General features: G+C 37.8%; 1 protein-coding gene across 1 annotated transcript; it reads left to right on the plus strand.

Annotated features, from left to right (window-relative positions):
• Positions 1 to 2,746: 2,746 nt before the first annotated feature.
• On the plus strand, positions 2,747 to 13,811 carry wnt7aa (wingless-type MMTV integration site family, member 7Aa). The gene is made up of 4 exons (XM_053483458.1): positions 2,747 to 2,872; positions 3,460 to 3,686; positions 7,603 to 7,874; positions 11,470 to 13,811. The coding sequence occupies exons 1-4, from the start codon at positions 2,802 to 2,804 to the stop codon at positions 11,947 to 11,949; spliced, it is 1,050 nt and encodes a 349-aa protein (XP_053339433.1). The 5' UTR covers positions 2,747 to 2,801; the 3' UTR covers positions 11,950 to 13,811.
• The last annotated feature ends 4,774 nt before the right edge of the window (positions 13,812 to 18,585 follow it).

Genomic DNA, 18,585 nt, shown 5'->3' on the forward strand with positions numbered 1-18,585 from the left:
TGTATGAAACATTGCGACCTCTGTTTGCTTAGTTTTATCTAATTAGTTGGCTTAAGTTGTTTTCCCCTCAGAGAAGACAAAGTTTTTGTGTCATATAAGTACTACATAAGAAGTACATGTTTTATAGTTTTTTTTTTATTTTTACTTGCATCAACTTTAGATTTTTCTCCAGGCACAATCTTTTGGATATACACCTATGGAAAAGACGGTCAGGTGAAGGATCCAGGATGACATCTCTCCAGCATGAACAAAACTGAATTTGTTAAATGGAAAATAGTGTTTGCACTGTGGGATGAGGTAGTAGGTTGTGTAGTTTTAGGGTCACACCCACACTGGGAGATAACTATACAGCCTACTGTCTTTCTTAAAGTGCCAAGGAAGCATCTGCATCATCTTGTGCCACATGTTGGGGATGTGGTAAATTAAGTCATTGAATTCGGGAACCTTAAGTTCTTACTTGTTAACTGGTTGGTATTCCTTTCACAGTGTGAGGTAGTAGATTGTATAGTTGTGGGATAGTTATTTTATCCTGTCTGGAAGATAACTATACAATCTATTGCCTTCCCTGAGAAGTGGATAGTCACGGTTAATTTATATCTTTAAATGATTCCACAAGTCCACAACTTTTTTTTTTTCAAATTTCAAGAATTGTTTCTGAATTAATAAATAAAAGCCCTTTGGAGTCTATTGGTCTGCTAACTGTTTTATTTTTTTCCTTTTTGGTAAATCAGAGTATAATTACAATTGTATACACACACAGTACATAAATATAGTTTTAGCTTTATTGCTTAAAGTATTTCAAGAATTTTAAAAATCCATAATGTACCTTTTTATATGGTGCAATTTTCCTAAAGATTTTCGTCGGCCTAATCATTTCAAACTGTTTGTGCAGTCTTAGTTTTGTAGCGTTTAGTAATCCACCAGTCTAGTTTTTATCAGGTAGTTAAACAACAAAAGAGTCAAGGAGGAGCATAATTTACCCAGTGGTGTTGCTGGAGTCTTTATTTAATTCAGCTATCGTCCGGAAGATGGCGCTATTTAATAATCTATCATTAGCCAAGCGATGAGGCCAGTAGGTCATGTAGAGCCTAAACCCTCTTAGGTTAAACGATGATATTTTACAATATTAGAACTAGCCGTTGTCTGGGTATTTAATGTAGCCTAATTTCTCGTTCTGTCTTGTCTGAAGGTTTTATTATTAATATCATTATTATAATATTAACAACGTTGTAAAATATCACCCTTATAGAAAGCCGCTTATGAGATCCACTTGCTTTCTGCTTGTCTGAATGACACATAGCCTATTGGTTGTGTACTGTAGTTTGTAGTTGACACGATATAAAGAAAACACTGGAGTCACCACCGGTTTTCGCTACAGATGTCAAGTCATTTCATCCAGACTGAAGTTTAAAATGAAATTTTCAAGCGCATTGGGTTGCCGATAAAAATCAAGGGCTTCAACACCTTAAATCGTTGTGCTGACAAACTACTATTAGTGTGAAAGCAGTCACGTTACTAGTATCCATTGCTTTAGTGGAGACAGATCCTTTTCATGTCCAATGCTGTTTTGAGTGCGTCAATTTATAAAATGCTTTTGAAAAGATACCAGAGCTTGGTCATATGCATGAAAGTTTTTGTATACTTAGATTCCACGCTCCAAGGCTGCTCAAGAATAAAATTATGAGAGTAGAGTAATGATAGGCTTGGTCTTGATTTGTGACATGTGTAAGTTTTATGCTATATAGGCATAATTTAAGGGGCTGTTAAAAATCTAAAAATGCAGTTCCAAGAAATGACTGATGATTTTGAAACCTTGAAACAGTGATATGCATGAGATGCTTTTCAGCACTTTTCACATAATGATACATTTAAAGAAGCAAACAAAAATACTGATTTGTAACATATTTAATGCAATCATTTTTTCTAATGTTTGTCAAATTGCTAAATGCTATTTTATTAGTGACTATTTATTTATTTATTTATTTATTTATTTAGCTGGCTTGGTTACTTGCATGGTTGCTTTTCTGTAGAAGTTTTTAAATTAATCAATTCCCCCCCTATATGTCCTGCAGGAACTCATATTGACTAAATAAGCATATTTAATAAGATGATGAGTAGTGCGGGGGGAGGGGGTGGGGTAGAGGGGCACCGAGAAGAGAATAAAAACCACTCTCATGGGAGGAGCAAACGGGTGCAGGCAAAGAGATAAAAAGCTCTGTTAAAGAAGCTTGAGCTACTGCGCGGATTAACCTCCATCAGGCTAGACAAACACCGCACACTGGGAAAGAAATCTTTAACCTGTTCGCGCATTTCCGCCAGGTTCTGATTGACGGTTTTAAATGACGGCTAAATTAGACTTCTTCCCATAACTAGACAGCAGGTAAGGGCAGTTAGGCGGAAGCAGACTCGGGACCAGTCTCTGCGTCCAAAGGCATTTGAGTCAACTCGAGGGGTTCAGCCTCGCGGCGTTTTGCGCACCGGAACGCAGCGGATCAAGCGATTCCTCTGGAGATGAACTTTATGTGAGAGCAATCTAAAACCCTTACCAGATCGGAGGATCTGCAGAAAAAGCACGGACCGAAATGAGAAATTACTTTGTGTAATTATTTCAACTTTTGTTTAAGTGTTTAAGCGCTTCAGCGGTACATATATGCCGAGGGGGCTTTCGGAGCTCAGAAGGATCTCAGCTCAGGTGTGCGGCGGAGCGCTGCATCCCCGATAAAGCAGGGACCTTACACACACACACACGCACACACACACACTAGATTCACACTCTCTGCCAAACTAAAGCAAAGGGCACCATGAGCAGGAAAACGCGCCGCTGGATTTTTCACATTTTCCTCTGTCTAGGGATTATTTATCTAAAAATCGGGTAAGTTTAAATATTCATTAATGGAGTTATAATAATCACAGAGCAATTACTAATGCATGCTTATTATATGCTAAGCTTGTTTTTAATAAGTGATGCTTTTCTCAGTTGAAAAAAGAATCTCTGATTTATATTGAAGGATAGAGACTATATATAGGCGAGTGTATGCGCATGTTTCTTGCTGTGTTTTACACCACATATATATCCTAGTGCTCTATTTACAAAATACACTGATAATAAACTATTAAATACCTGATGCGCACTTTAGATGCCATGTTGTGCGCCTGCAGCATTAGTTCAGTAGGTGTTGTAATAATAATTACTCTTATTAAAGGAGCCGCACAGAGAAGGGAAGTGAAATCAAAAGAGAGGAAATCTAATATGTAACCACGCGTCCACGTGGGAATCTATCTTGCATTTTTTAAATAAAAAGACAAATCTTTTAAAACGATGTAGAACATAGTCTCCACGTTGGGTTTAATTGGATGCGACTCACGCCTCTCACCCCGCTCTATTCTACACTTTGTTATTATTATTTTTATTTATTCATTCATTTATGTTATGCTTTTTTTTTAAAAAAACCTCCACAGCGGCTTCACATCCGTGGTGGCACTGGGAGCGAGCATCATCTGTAATAAAATCCCGGGTCTTGCCCCCCGACAGCGGACGATCTGCCAGAGCCGACCGGACGCGATCATCGTGATCGGAGAAGGAGCGCAGATGGGCATCAACGAGTGCCAGTTCCAGTTCCGCCACGGCCGCTGGAACTGCTCTGCCCTGGGAGAGAGGACCGTCTTTGGAAAAGAGTTGAAAGTGGGTATGTTACACAACCATTTACTGTATCCGTAGACTTAGAGGAAATGTATTTTTGGGGGGCTATAGCCTTAATTCTAATGTAATGCACATTACAGCAGTTTGTATGCAGGTTTATGATCAGAATTCTATGCAAAACTGGCACAGTCAAAAGTTATGTCAATTGAGTTGACATATCTTAACCAAATCTGGAATGGAATCCTACATTTTTACTTTAATTTATTATTTTTTTAATTACATTTTTACAAATTCTACACATTTACAAAAATACATTGTGTGGCCAGTTTATTTATAATTATTAGTAATAAACCGCCATAATTAACTTAAAATATATAACTTGCAATTGTGTTTCTCATGATCTCAGGTGAAAAAAAAAGGTCTGTTAATAAAAACATGTTTCTAATTCTGATAAATCCAGCATTAGTTAATAATCACTTTATAATTCTAGATTGATGGATTTAATGTACTTAGAAAGAGTTCCCAACTCAATTCTTTTAAAAAGGAGAACAGCACAACAATCTCTTAATGAATTACTGGCTTGTGATTTAGCTCATAATGAGCCTGGATGCTATAACACAAGCTCAGAATTGGCACACAGCGTTGTTATAACTGGAAGTGGTTTGTCAATGGATGCATAGCTGCTGATTTGCTTGTAGCATTCTGTATTTAGTGCCCTCCTGTAATGTCATGTCAAACATGCTTCCGTTCCGTTCACACAGCATGTATCAACGTGGCTGAATTTACGGCCTCTCTAACGACCCCGTTTCTCAAAAGAAGCTTTTTTTTTCTAGTCATGCTGTCTTATCTGTAGATTTTAATGATTTGCTGGTCAGGCTTTTCACTTTTCCACGGGTATAAGTTACAGAGTATGAATGAAGGGGCAACATAGTACAGTATTTTAAGGAAATGTACCCATATGTAACCATAGATAAACAGCACAAAACTAGCTTAGAGAAAGTTTTTTCCTTGGGGTAATACTATCTATTTTCCAGGCAAACTCAAGCCTATTTAGGGCTCCTTTTGTGCTATTGAACCGCTGACACTTGATGAATGGTTATGTGAAGGACTTTGCTTCAGTTTCATAGGCTTTTTGGCTGGTGGGAAAAAAAGAAGGCAAGATTATTGGACCGTTTGTCTGTTGAAGATGGCTGTAGGGAATTTTGACACTCAAATGACTGACCTGCCCTGGAAATAAATCCAGGGATCATGTTTATTGTAATTTCTCCCATTTCCTCTCACCTTGCGTTCAGTCGGATTGAGGCAGCATTGAAATTGCGCTGTCGAGACTTTGCAAAGATCTGTAGAGACTTGTATCCATTGCTGAAAGTGAAGCTGTATTTTATCCCTCGGCATCAAAGATGAGTGACTTTAGAAAAAGTAAAGAGAAAAAGGGATGGTTTGCTGCAAGCTCATGCATCACCCAAAAATTTCCCTCAATCCTTCTCATTCTTGAGCAGCACATTTTCATGGCTGACAGCCTCTTTGTTTTGATTCCTGATTATATCATTTGATACAGGAGGCATGGATGTGCTTTATCTAAGCACCATTTTGCTGACAGTGATACAGAATGACCAGATGTTATCTTCGCTCCAATAGCAGTTGTATTTCACAGCTCTGGTGTTTGCCCACACTTTTGTTATTTAACATTTCTATCATTAGGCTAAAAAAAGCGTGTTCAGTGGCCAGACCTGTAGCAGCACTCACCTCACAGTAGCCAAACCCTGAGAGATGAAGAGCGGTGGTTAATCCTCATAAGGCATTTCAGAAAGAGGTGAAGTAATGCTTGCTCATGTTCAGGGCCTGGTACCATATGCTCTGGGCTTGGCATCAAAATGGAGGAATCCTCTTTTCAGGAATGTGTCACAGCATTACTTTATAAAGCTTGGATGATTCCTTTGCTTTACATGTTCAGTGTGGTCCAGTTACCGAACATATTGATGGGAACAGAGCAGAGTTCTGGAACACATAACTGCATAATTTATATTTGTTTTATCTTGTGTTTTTCAAGTGGAACCTTCACCATCCCCCTTTCTCACACTTAAGCACCCTCCAGCATGTTTGAAAAATAGTTTTCCCCCACCAGCATTGTCTCAAGCCCAGACAAGTACATTGTGTGAGGTTTAGAAATTAACCTCTTGCATTTACAGTTTTGGCAAGAGACATCGCACACAGGATCATTTTGAGCCACTGATTCAGACTCCTGTAATGTAACGAAACCCATGTCATAACACACATGTTTTATGGCTTTCTTATCAGTTGAGTTTGTATGCAGACTATCTTGATGTAAGTAAACACAGCCCAAGTAATATACTTAATAAAAAGACTATTTCATCATGGACTATGGATAAGTGGTTTCAGAACTTTGCTTTTGTGAAATCTTCAGTATGTGCTAAGCTTTCCATTGAATGCATCTCCTCTCTCTTGGCATCAAGCCCGAGCAACTCATAAAAATCTCCATATAATTGATGCTCCAAACAAGCCTTTCTTAAATTGCTTGGGCGCTGCTCCAAGATGTTTATCAACTGCAGGTCAACACATACCAGTGTTAGTCTGGAGGCCCTGAGAAAGCTCGGAGAATGTTCTGCACTCGTTCATAGCATGTAAGATGTAATAATCAGCAGACAGCCTGAGTGAGACTGTTATCGGTCGCCACCGACAATGAAATGAACTTCATGAAGTTATGAAGATGAAGTTATGATTAACTAGTTGCATTTGGTACAGAATTTGAAGTCTGGGACAAGTTTAAACCTACTTAAAGAACACAGATTTCGTAGTTCAAGGTGTGTAAATGATTTCTAGAAAAGTCAACAGTTGATGATTCATTAATCCAAATGATGATTTGTACGTTTCCAGGGGAGCTCAGATAACTGAGTACTGATCAATAGATCTTAAAAGCATGACAACTTGCTCTTTGCTTAGGAGTTTTCCAAGAATCTTGTGTATAATCATGTTTAAACTGAAATTGGGTCTGGGTTACTCCTGCTTATAGTACAGAGTATGAACGCTTTAATACGAGCATGACAATAAAGCATGTTTCATTGCAAAATTTGATGGATTCTAATAAACACAACTATGAAAGAGACCATTGGAATTCACCATGATGAGTAGAGCCTACCTCATAGGTCACAAGTCAGTTTTCCTGTTCAACTCATTGTTAACCAGACCTAAGGCAAGAATGAAAGCTTCAAGAGAAATCTTAGAGTTTAAGTCGAAACAACAAGTCATGGTGCATTGCAACACCTAATAGTGCTTTAATTTGTGGCTTTGCAAACGTCTTTGTTACATTTCTGTGGCTCCACAAGTGAATAATACTCTTAACCTGGAAGTGCCCTGCTTAGCAATGGCAATCAATTATCTGAGTCTTCTTACCAGAAAAGATTCTGCATGCCTGGGGGACTCACCTCCGCTGGGTGGATCCCTCTTTCTGACGGAAGCTGGGAAAGAGTCCAAACGTACTGCGTGCCCCCGATCTGTACCACTCTATTGTCTCTTAAACAAACCCTTGTTCACTATGCTCGTGAAAAAGCGGGCTATTCCTTCCTTCAGTGGAACGGTCATCACAGAGCAATCACACAGTTATTTGTCTTCATGTTTCCTTTCCTGTGACACATGAAGGACAATTATTCCATGTCAAATAAAGTCCTGAATTGCCCGCATTGCTGCCATTCGTTATCGTGCCATTGTAAACTTGCATAAACTCAAGTTCCATTTCATCTCAATATTAGACTATTTTCTGCAAGTATAATAGTTGTCTGAAGCACACACCTCATTTAATGAGGCAGAAGCGCAAAGACAGGATGATAAATGAATAGTAGTTGGCGAAACTTGTGCATATTGCTGTTAAAGGCTGAACTATGTGAAGCATGTGCACAGGCTTTTGGCTGTGGTTATGATTTGCAAATGTTTTCTTCTTTTTTCAGGAAGTAAAGAGGCAGCTTTCACCTACGCTATCATCGCTGCCGGGGTTGCCCACGCTATCACGGCTGCCTGCACCCAAGGAACCCTGAGCGGTTGCGGGTGCGATAAAGAAAAGCAGGGTTTCTACAACCAGGAAGAGGGCTGGAAGTGGGGTGGCTGCTCAGCAGACATCCGCTACGGCTTGAGCTTTTCCAAGATGTTTGTGGATGCACGGGAGATTAAACAAAATGCCAGGACTCTAATGAACCTCCATAACAATGAAGTGGGGCGTAAGGTATGTATAAAAGAGTGACGCCATAAATTCTCCTTTGGTTGAAATGATACTTAACAATATGGGAGATATGGATTTTTTTTTTAAATATAGCTTGTGCTTGGCAAAATATTTTTTTAATGAACACGATAAAATCACTGATTGTAACTCAGGTAGATTATGCCATATCATTTTAATCAAAGACAAACAAGGTTAAATAAAATCAGTGAAGGATAAAAAATTCCAAGGAATAGCATAAATTAGTGGGATGTCTGTTGCGAAACTATAAACAAAAGTAAAGGTCAAGTACTGATACTTTGCTTCAATATAACACTATAAATATTGGGTAATAAATTCTTTAAAATGTCATAATGTAATACTGTGATTTTAAGATACATAGAGATAAAAATGATTTTTATCCCTATAATTATTGCAAAACTTAGCATCTGGAGCTTGATGAGAACAGGTGGTAGTATATCATCTATATAATCATAGGAATAAAATCGAAGGAATGAGCAAATCCCATTGTATAAAATGATTTGCATATAATTAATCACCTTATTCAAATGCAATTTACCTTTCCCATAGCTCATTTATTAATGCATTCCTCTCAAAAACAGGCAAATATTTAAAATAAACAACACGCATTATCTATTTTGCTAAATATATATTGCTTAATAACCATGGCACCTCAACCCAACACACAGAAAAGATTGCATCAGTGATGCACAATGGCCATCTTAGTTAAAAACTAAGGGTCTAAATTAAAGAGGGCGGTCTACAAGTGCAAAATGAAAAATATACATTGATCAGCCATAACATTAACACCACCACCAGGTAAATTGAATAACATTGATTATCAATTATACCCAAGTAAACTATAACTATAAACGGGATCATGAGCCCACCTACCCCAATTGGTCCAATGCTACAGAAAAGCTAATGCAGCACATACCGCCAAAGAAGTCAAGTCTGTTAATGACAGAAGGTATCAGAACACTCAGTACAATACAGTCTGCTGCATATTGGGCTTAGCAAGCCAAACGTTCAAGTTTGTTGACCGGGCCTCCAAACTCCCCAGTTGCAAATTTGATTGAGTACCGGAACGAACAAACCCGATCTACGGAGACCACACCCACAACACACTGCACCCACAGCATGTACCACTAACATCCCTTGCCAGATACTACAGCGCACCCCTCAGAGGCCCTGCAGAGACATGCCTCAAGGGGCCAGAGCCACCCTGGGAAATCCATCAGGGAAACCCAACACCAAGGTGGTTTTAATGTTAATGTCATGGCTGATCGATGTAAATAACAAAGGTTCTGCAAGAGTAGCTCAAAATTACTTTATAAATGACTATAACTTTGTTAGTCACTTATTATTCTTCACTAAATATTAATTGTAGGTGTACCAATAATTTTAAAGCAGAAAAATATGCACAAAATTGAAGGCTTTAAAAGCTAAAGGTATACAGAGTCAAGTCAAGTTCAGATTTATTGGTATCTTAAGAGGTGTTTGCATTTATTAATTTACTTTATTTCCATTAGAGATACCAATAATTCTGAACTTGACTATGTATGAGCATTTATAAAGAAATAACAGCAAAGGCTTTTAGGTGGAAATGCACTGATACACTTCATCCTGAGTAATCGCTAAATCTCCTCACGTGTGTTCCAAGAGATAGCGAAACCTCTAATGCTTCTTGAGTTTTTCCTGAGGTATTTACTGATCTTCTCATACTGAGCGATGTCACTGGCTGTTACAAAAGGCTTTTTAGGAAATTCTCAAAAACATTAAACTAAGCATAATGTCTTTGGGACAAGTCATACAATTACCGTATGCTTGATGACTAAAAATTTTAAACTAAGCTATAACTATACAATCGAACAACAGGTACCTTTACCTTTTCGGGGAAAATGTTCGTGTTGTTCAAACAACCTTGTCAATATTTTTGTTAAGAGTTTGAGTGTAGACTGTTTCAGCACTCTGGACAGATCATCAAATCTTTCAAGGCAACATGGGGTCATAACCTTCTGGTTATGGACTCTGTCCTTTATAAATCATTGTTGATTATAAAAGCACACATTGCTCAAACAGTTGGTTTCAACAGGAAGTGATTTCTAGAATATGATGCTGACATATTTAATAGTATTGAGAATCAAATGTCAGTTCATTTCATAAAGATGGTATGAATATGATTTAAGTACAGCTTTTCCATGACGAAAGAAAATGATCTTCTCACTGTAGTCTCGGAAAAGACTCTCAGGTGCTTCACAGGGTTGTTGTTGTTCAGAAGGTGAAATCAGCCTGAAATAGACGCACTTTAGATTTGACTTCAATATGCTTTTTGAACATGTTGTTTATCAGGAATCAGCAGGATGATCACACTAAGCCTGATACACATCCTAGAAAGCAGACAATTGTCAAGGAGACTCCACAAAGTCTATAAGGCAGACAGGCATTGAGGATGGAATAATAATTAAAAACCCTAGGTGAGGCTTCTTTCACAAACGGGAAAAACAGCATCATTACATAGTGGAAAAAGAGAGGTAGCATTTGCTAACCACACCAAAGACTACACTGCCTTGAACAAGCTACTCACTGATGCCAATCATTAACAGATTCCTCCATAGCTAAAAAGGCTCTCTTTTACACAGATGTTTCTTTCTTTCAGCGAAATCTTTTCCTTCAGGATTAACAATCGTAATTTGCAGTTCTACTGAAACCCATTACTGTGTGTTCACCATATTATCGTACATCAAGAAAAGGAGCATATTGTTATTTCTTGCTTACCACCCTCACCTTTTGAACTTACCTCTTGGGCTCAGGATACAAAGATAGTCAGAATGAAGTGAAGCCCACACTTGAAACCTGATTCCTGAGCTTTATCTGTGTACACTACACACAGGCAGACATTTGTAGAAGTCGCAGATTGTTGTTCGGGCTGTGTTTATATCATATGCACCCCTGATTCCATCCTACTGCTTACACAAGAGCGATTCGTACAGACGACGTCTCATACTTAGCTTGCTGAAACAATTTGTGTCAGATGTTTTGTACACAAATGAAAAGGCTTGTTAAAAGTCGACAGAGGGAACCTGTCAACACGCAGGCTATTTTCCAGCCTTGCTGTGCAGGCAGGCAAGCATGAGGTGGATCAGGCTCTGGCACAGCAAGTTTAACAATCCTCGCATTCTTGAATCGGAATGTTTTTTAAAAAAACCTTTGTCTCAACCTGTTTAACTCTTCCAGAAATATGCTTTAAAACCACCACTGTACAACTGCTACAAGTGAGAAATGTGCAATTTACAATCATTTTTTGCACCAATGTCAGATGCTTTGTGGTTATTATCATTAATATTTTGCCAATATGACTTGTCATTCTTGCAATTCTCTCTTTTAAGTATATTCCTTAGCTTTGGAAATTGTAATGTTTGTACTGAATCACTTCAGGCATCAAGCTGTCACCAGATAGACTAACCGGATCAGCCTATGAATCATCAAAGCACTTACTCTCGTAATTATCTTAGACAAAAATTTTAGACCTCTGAATAAAAACTCATGGACCTGTAAAATCCCTTAGGGTACTCAACAATCTCTGTTTTTTCCACTCCAGATCCTAGAAAAGAACATGCGCTTAGAGTGCAAGTGTCATGGAGTCTCAGGCTCATGCACAACCAAGACTTGCTGGACAACGCTCCCCAAGTTCCGTCAGCTTGGCTACATCCTCAAGGATAAGTATTACCAGGCCGTGCACGTGGAGCCGGTCCGAGCCAGCCGGAACAAACGTCCCACATTCCTGAAGCTCAAAAAGCCCTACTCATACCGCAAGCCCATGGACACGGACTTGGTGTACATTGAGAAGTCGCCCAATTACTGTGAGCCTGACCCAGTGACGGGCAGTGTGGGCACTCAGGGCAGGATCTGCAATAAAACCGCACAGCAGGCCAACAGCTGTGACTTGATGTGCTGCGGACGAGGCTACAACACGCACCAATACTCGCGTGTGTGGCAATGTAACTGCAAGTTCCTGTGGTGCTGTTATGTCAAATGCAACACGTGCAGTGAGAGGACAGAGGTATACACATGCAAATAAAAAAATTACTTCATCTGTTTGGAACAGAGGGGCTGTGAACTGAACGTAAATTACTAAAGGTCTGTGAACGCCTCTAAGGGAAATTAGTGGCGTCTAACGTGGGGTCATATGGATCCAAGGTGTTTAGAATGAAGATCCTTTGGAACGCAGTGCTTCAAGGGGTCTCTATGGTCGGCATGATCTTTTCATTCACCTGGAGGATAGCCAGAGGATGTGTGGGCGATGTATTCCGCTTTGTCTCAAAGCTCAGTGGAATGATTTGGTGGTTGGTACCAGTGGATGCCTAGAACTTTCTAAACAGTGGAGTAAGACTATTCCTGATGTCCAGGATAGAAGGAATATATGCATGTTGCCTTTGGCTAATCTGTTCTACAGGCAATCTGGAAAACCCTTTCAGTGAGCTTATATAAAACCCGGATAATTGGTTTTCGCTGGACATCGTGAAAGCATACTGTATATGGACATGATATCAATGGTATTTAACATTTTATTTAGAGAAAAAAAGGCTAATATTAATTTATTTAATAATAAAACTACTGATTTTCATGTGATTTTGTCGTTTTTTTTTGCCATGCAACATTTTGTTATTGTGGACGAAGCAACTTAACCCATTTTTCCCTTTTGATTCCATCTTGTACTTTAATTACCTGTCATTTTTACAGTACTCATTGTGCACAAAACAGATGTACCACCTTCTTGTTGGTGATTCAATATACAGTATACTAAACATTTGTAGTACAATTCCTTCAAGTACAATCCATATATACAATATTTATTGCAATATACACTGGAAATGTGCATCTCCTAAAATTAATTACCTTAAGGATCTTAACTATCAGAAACATTCTGAACAACGTGTCTTAAACCAGTGCCTAAAATATCTTCTGTTTCACAATAAATTATTTCGTTTTTGAGCAACCTTTTTTTTTTTTTACAAAAAAAAGAAATAATGGTGAGCTGAAATCATTTGATGAAGAACCTGTACATAATAATACCTGACACATAGCCTTCTCATGAGCTCACACACACATCTCTCCCTTGGCTCTTGTCTTTTTATTTGGCAGAGGAGTCAAGATAATGATTAACTCATTTTGGAACAGAATAGCTCGCACCCAGGAGATGCCTCCACTTGCTACTGATACGTTATGCTGAGGTCACTGATACTGTTCTTGCTATATATATCTATACTAAATATTATGTCTTTCCATTTTTGCTGCTAGTTTTTCCCACCCCAAGGCCTCTACTTGGAATCTGTATAGTGTCTGTTGAAACTAGTGCTTTTGAATACCATGTGTGAATGTGGTTACCTGAATGAGTCGTTCATGTGCTGAATTAACAGCAGTTAACAGAATATATTTTGCAAGAGATTATTTTTATATGAGTATTTTATTTATTTTGTTATAAACTGTCCTGCTTCACAATTTTCCTAACCTCCATAATTAAGGAAATCTAAGATAGAAACTGCATAGGGTTTAAAATGTAATGTCATGGTACCTTGATCACTGGTTTGGGGTTGACTGCATCACAAGTGTCAAGCTGAAATGGAATAATTAGAATAATAATGTACAGCTTTTGTATCGTTATTTAACAACAGTCGTATATAGCAGTCCTGTATATAGGACCAGTAATAAGCTAAAAATGAGCAAATACTCTGGTACTTAACAAGACATAAAACATAAGAGTGAGTTTTCACCAAAGAACAGCTGAACTGGAGGTGGTGCTTTATGGAAGTCCTATTTCTAATACATGACAATGAATTCAAACACTGTTTTGCCAAACTGGTCATTCTGCATGCTTATACTGTCATAACAGATTTAACAAAAATGTACGTTTTGCTTTGAACAGTCTTAATAAAGTCACCTCAGCAGGTTGAAAAGTTTCTGCTTGTCTTTTTAGTAATTCTCTATAAGTGTATTTTTTTAATTTCTATTTTGTGCTTGTTATTTAAGTCTGCATTAGAAATGAAGTAAACGACTGCACAGCGAGAATTCTTCCAAGGCAAAAAACAGGCTTCTAAAAAAAAAAGAGTCATCAATGGCATGACAATCCCTCAAATTACCTAGGCGGTAACAAGTCATCAGCCACAAAACATTTGTTGCTGTTAAGTTATGGTTGGCCACTGACTCTGACAGTTTTTACTGTGATGATGATTGCGGGGCAGGGAAGGAACTGAGGAAAGTGCTGGTGTGTTAATGGTAGGGCTTGTGCAAAAGATTTAATTGATGAGCAGCTCTGTGGAGGGTGTCCCAGCACTGGGTAAAAAGGGGAGCTGGAGGGCGTTTGAGGGGGGGCGATGGGGTGATGGATTACACTGACATCTGCTTCATTCACTCCTCAGTGCCGTCGCCACAACAACGTGCCTGGCCCCCCAACAATGCTGCCCAGTCTCCCTGAGAAGTGCTCCTGCACATTAGCGAAATGTTAACTATGCAAAATCCAGCTAACTTTGGGATGCTATTTATTTTGTCTGCTCCAGCCCTCCTTTCTCTTCGCTCAGGATCATGAGGGAGGGTAATGCAGAGAGAACTTTTCAATTTTGAAGGATGATGTCAAGAGGAATTTCAAACTGAAAGTTCGAACAGATCTTAGCATTGCCCTTGAATAATTGGTGCAAAACACTTGCTTTAAGCATTGGCAAAAGCATCTCAATAGATGACTGCACTGAAAAGGCAGCTGGCCAAACAACCTCAGCATCAGCTCTTGGACACCATGAGCTGAATCACAATATCTTGTTTTGAAAAAGCTACTTGGGGCCCTCTCATTTTGGCTCTGACTGATCTTGTTTGTGACATTCTGAATGGCAAGCCTTTTTGAGACCTTAACACTTGTAGCTAGAAGTGTTAGAAAAACAATTATGTGGAGACAGACTCTACGTCCAGCCCCATCCATCTCGTATGCCTTCTGTGGTGTCTTGCACAATGAGGAAAATTTGCTTAAGAGGATTCCCATTGAAGACACAGTCCCACAAATGCATGCATGCATTTATTCAGACATTCATTCATTAGGTCCTCAACCTAAGCATCTAATCTGGACCGTCTAAAGGTCTAAAAATAATTTTCTCAAATCCTATCTGTTAAAAAAAAAAAAAAAAAAACTTTGGAGAATTAGTATCATTGACGTCAGCGAAATAAACCTTCAGTCCTAAAATTTTAACAATGGTAGAAGTCTCACCCTGTTCTTGCATTTGAAACTGCATGTCCTGCTTTGCCAGCACTGACACACAGCAGTGTGTCACTAAAGTAAATTTTCTACATTTAATATTTTAATATATGAACAATAATCACTATTGATATGGGGTGGCTTAAACCGAGGGTTATGGCCCAATCTGGGTGCACATGAGCACACCTGGAATCTGACGGCCCATTCTGATTTATGCTTGCGTACCTGTCTCCGTTTGTGTAACTGCTGCTGGAGGCGTGATTGCATTGGGCTTATTTGGACGAACCGAATCCTCAGAGAACCACTAATTTATTAATATCATTTAATGCTAGCTGTCCCATACTAATTCTTGTTTTTGGAACAAAATCCTTGATCCTAGTAGTGTACCAAAACAATTTTAAGGGTGTGGAGCTTTATAATTATCAGACATATTTTCCAGAAATATTGCACAAGAGCTTAGTCACCCTAAATCTACAGGTGGGTCTCATATTTTGTCTGAACATAAATGACTCCCTCAACTGTTATGACTATTTCGTGAAGATAGAACATGTTTCATAACTGTATGAAACATTATTATGGCTTGGTCACTATGAGACTTAATTAATTTGTAGACAGAGGAATAAGAAATGATGCAGGATAAATATGCACAGAGGATATAGTAGGGGATTTTCAAAAGCATAATGCTTGAGTCTGATCATTTTTGTTGTTGTTGGTCTTTTCTTAGGCATGAGACATAAATCTGAACTTTATGGTTCCTATTTCTTCTTTAATGGCCAAGACATTAAATCGTCCTCTGGCACTGAAGGCAAAGGCTGTGTCTTTTCTAATAATATTGTTTGTTCAGCACAGTTTATATGCTGTCACGTAAATTACCAAAATTGCCATTTGAAGGGATTTTTTAATTACATAAGGACAATGTAATAAAACATTTGGATTTTATCTTTAAATTCCATACTGTAATTACAAAACTTAATTTAACAAACATCTGTGCTCAAGATGTGCATGATAACCTTATTCACTTCACGTTATGCCATAAACTGTATTGAAAGGCTAAATTAAATTTAAAATAGGTTCAATTTGGGACTTAATATGTGGTGCACGCTGGTTATAGAAAAATAACCAGGTTTCTATCCTATGGAATTAAATCAGGTGTAGAAGGGTGGTCAGAGCTTAAAAATCTGGGATTACTTGCTTGGTATAATTTGTTTAACATTACTTATTAGTTATCATCCATATGAACATGTACATAACAAATGAAGGCATTTAAATTAGATGAAACTAAATTGGGATAATGAGATATCATGCAGATAGAGGTCAGGAGCTAGAGTTAATCAAATCCAACACCAGAATGGAGAAAGGTGAACTCAGTAACTGACTATGGTATGGTTGTTAACATGAGATGTGCCGGATCGGGTATTTCAGAAATTGCTGATCTCTTTTCACTTGAACAGTCTCGAGAGATTACACAGAATGGTGAGAAAAAAACACTCTACTCTAGCAGCTCTTCATGAGGAAATACCTTGATCATGAGAAAGGTCAGTGCAGAATGACCAGACATTTTCAAGTGGACAGGAAGGCTACGGGAACTCAAATGACCACTTTATAACCAGGTCGAGCAGAATAACTAAAATTAAAAAAGGGATGCGATAAAGCAGGACATTCACCACATGGATAAGCACCTGGAAATGTAAAGCAATTATGTGATGCAATCATGTCAGCATACACCAGAACCTCCAAGTAAAACATAACAAGTAAGAACTGATGCTGCTGTGAGAGAAATGATGGTCCTACCCAATATCACTATAGTAATAAAGTTACCTGTAATAAATAATTTCTGTGTGATGTAAAACAATCTGATAATTTCTACATTTAAACTAAAGCAGTGTAAAACTACATTATATATGTATTTATTATACAATTATATTGCCCATTATTATACTATTCTATGATCTACTTCTGTGTGTCTTGTGTGTCTGACAGAGTGTATGACTCCTGAATAATATAGCTATTAGTTTAAAATCAGAGAGGGTATAGATGTCTCTTATGGTCATGTCACCTTCACCATAAACTGAAACAAACTCACTGTCTCACTCATTCTCTACACCACTTATTCTGTACAGGGTCTATCTCAAGAAGACTATCTTAGGGGACTTGGGGGATAAGGCGGCGCACAACCTGGATGGGGCGTCAATCCACTGCAGGGTACACAGGAGCAAACAGTCACACAGTACAAGCAATTTTTAAAAATTACAATTTGCCTAATCTGTACAGCTTTAGAATGTGGAAGGAAAGCAGAGTACCCAGAGAAATCCAACCCTGCACAGTAAGAACTTGCAAATTAGATGCACACAGATCAGAGGTTTTTAAAAATCGTCTTACCATCCACAGAGAAGACTTGTATACATTATTAAATACAGTTAAACCTTGGATTGCAGGCATAATTCATTCTGGAAGCGTGCTTGTATATCAAAGCAAATTTCCCCATAAGATTTCACAATGTTATAGCAAATAGTACACACGTGCATGGATGTTGACTATTCAAGTAATGCATGTGCACTAAGACTGAGCATAGGAGACGATTAGCCATAATTCCACAGAGAAAGAAACCATTGGCTCAGTTCTGATCACGTGATAATTGGCAGACAAAGCACATGTGTACTATTTGTACATTAAGACCTCATATCAATATATCATCTTACTGTATATAAGGTCACATTAGGAAGAAAAATCTAATTGGTTTTCTCTCACCAATACAAAAAAAGGCAAAAAGTAGGGAACGTTCTATATTCTTCTTCTTCTTTATTGTTTACACATACATAAGAAGTCTCCTTTAAAAAAAAAAAATTCACTGGGCTGATCTAAAGATTACACCTACAGAAAATAGTTTGTGCACTAGTATAATTTATTTCTCAATTAATAATTTTTACCAAAGATTTTAATAAATGTTGTATTTTGATAATAAACTAAAAACTACACATGCATGTACTAAAGTTTCTTTCAATATATTTAACAATGCTTGACTTTATAGTATAAATTCGTGGAAGAAATAACCCTTAAGAGAAAAATTCTCTTTTGATCTCTTTCAAGGTTTCTCCCTCCAAGGATTGGAAATTTGCTATCACCTCTACCAGTTTCCATACATATTACATATTGACACTATTTAGGTTATTTTGTTTTTTGCCCTTTGTTATATTCATTAAATGGTGAGACTTTGTATATTTTTCTATTTTAAGTCTTCTTTAATATTACTTTTCTTGTGTATAAAGATGCTGTACTGTATACTTTATATTGTAACATCAGTTTAAGCAAAATAAACCTTGGTTAACTTATGGTCTTTTGAAATCTTTTTTCATTAGGAATTAACTTTACAAAGTTATAAAGTTTATAACTTATTGTTTACACACTAGACAATAACACCCTTACAATAAAACATTTACACAGTTTATAGGCATAATTTAAACATCTTGATAAGACAAA

Source organism: Clarias gariepinus, chromosome 23 (assembly GCF_024256425.1).
Source record: "Clarias gariepinus isolate MV-2021 ecotype Netherlands chromosome 23, CGAR_prim_01v2, whole genome shotgun sequence".
NCBI classification, from domain to species: domain Eukaryota; kingdom Metazoa; phylum Chordata; class Actinopteri; order Siluriformes; family Clariidae; genus Clarias; species Clarias gariepinus.

What these genes read in the sequence shown, in the direction of transcription:
- wnt7aa (XM_053483458.1), top strand. Translation starts at nt 2,802, where the DNA reads ATGAGCAGGAAAACGCGCCGCTGGATTTTTCACATTTTCCTCTGTCTA. An exon ending in TGGAAAAGAGTTGAAAGTGG is followed by an intron (nt 3,687 to 7,602) that starts GTATGTTACACA and finishes TTCTTTTTTCAG; the next exon opens with GAAGTAAAGAGGCAGCTTTC. An exon ending in ACAATGAAGTGGGGCGTAAG is followed by an intron (nt 7,875 to 11,469) that starts GTATGTATAAAA and finishes TTTCCACTCCAG; the next exon opens with ATCCTAGAAAAGAACATGCG.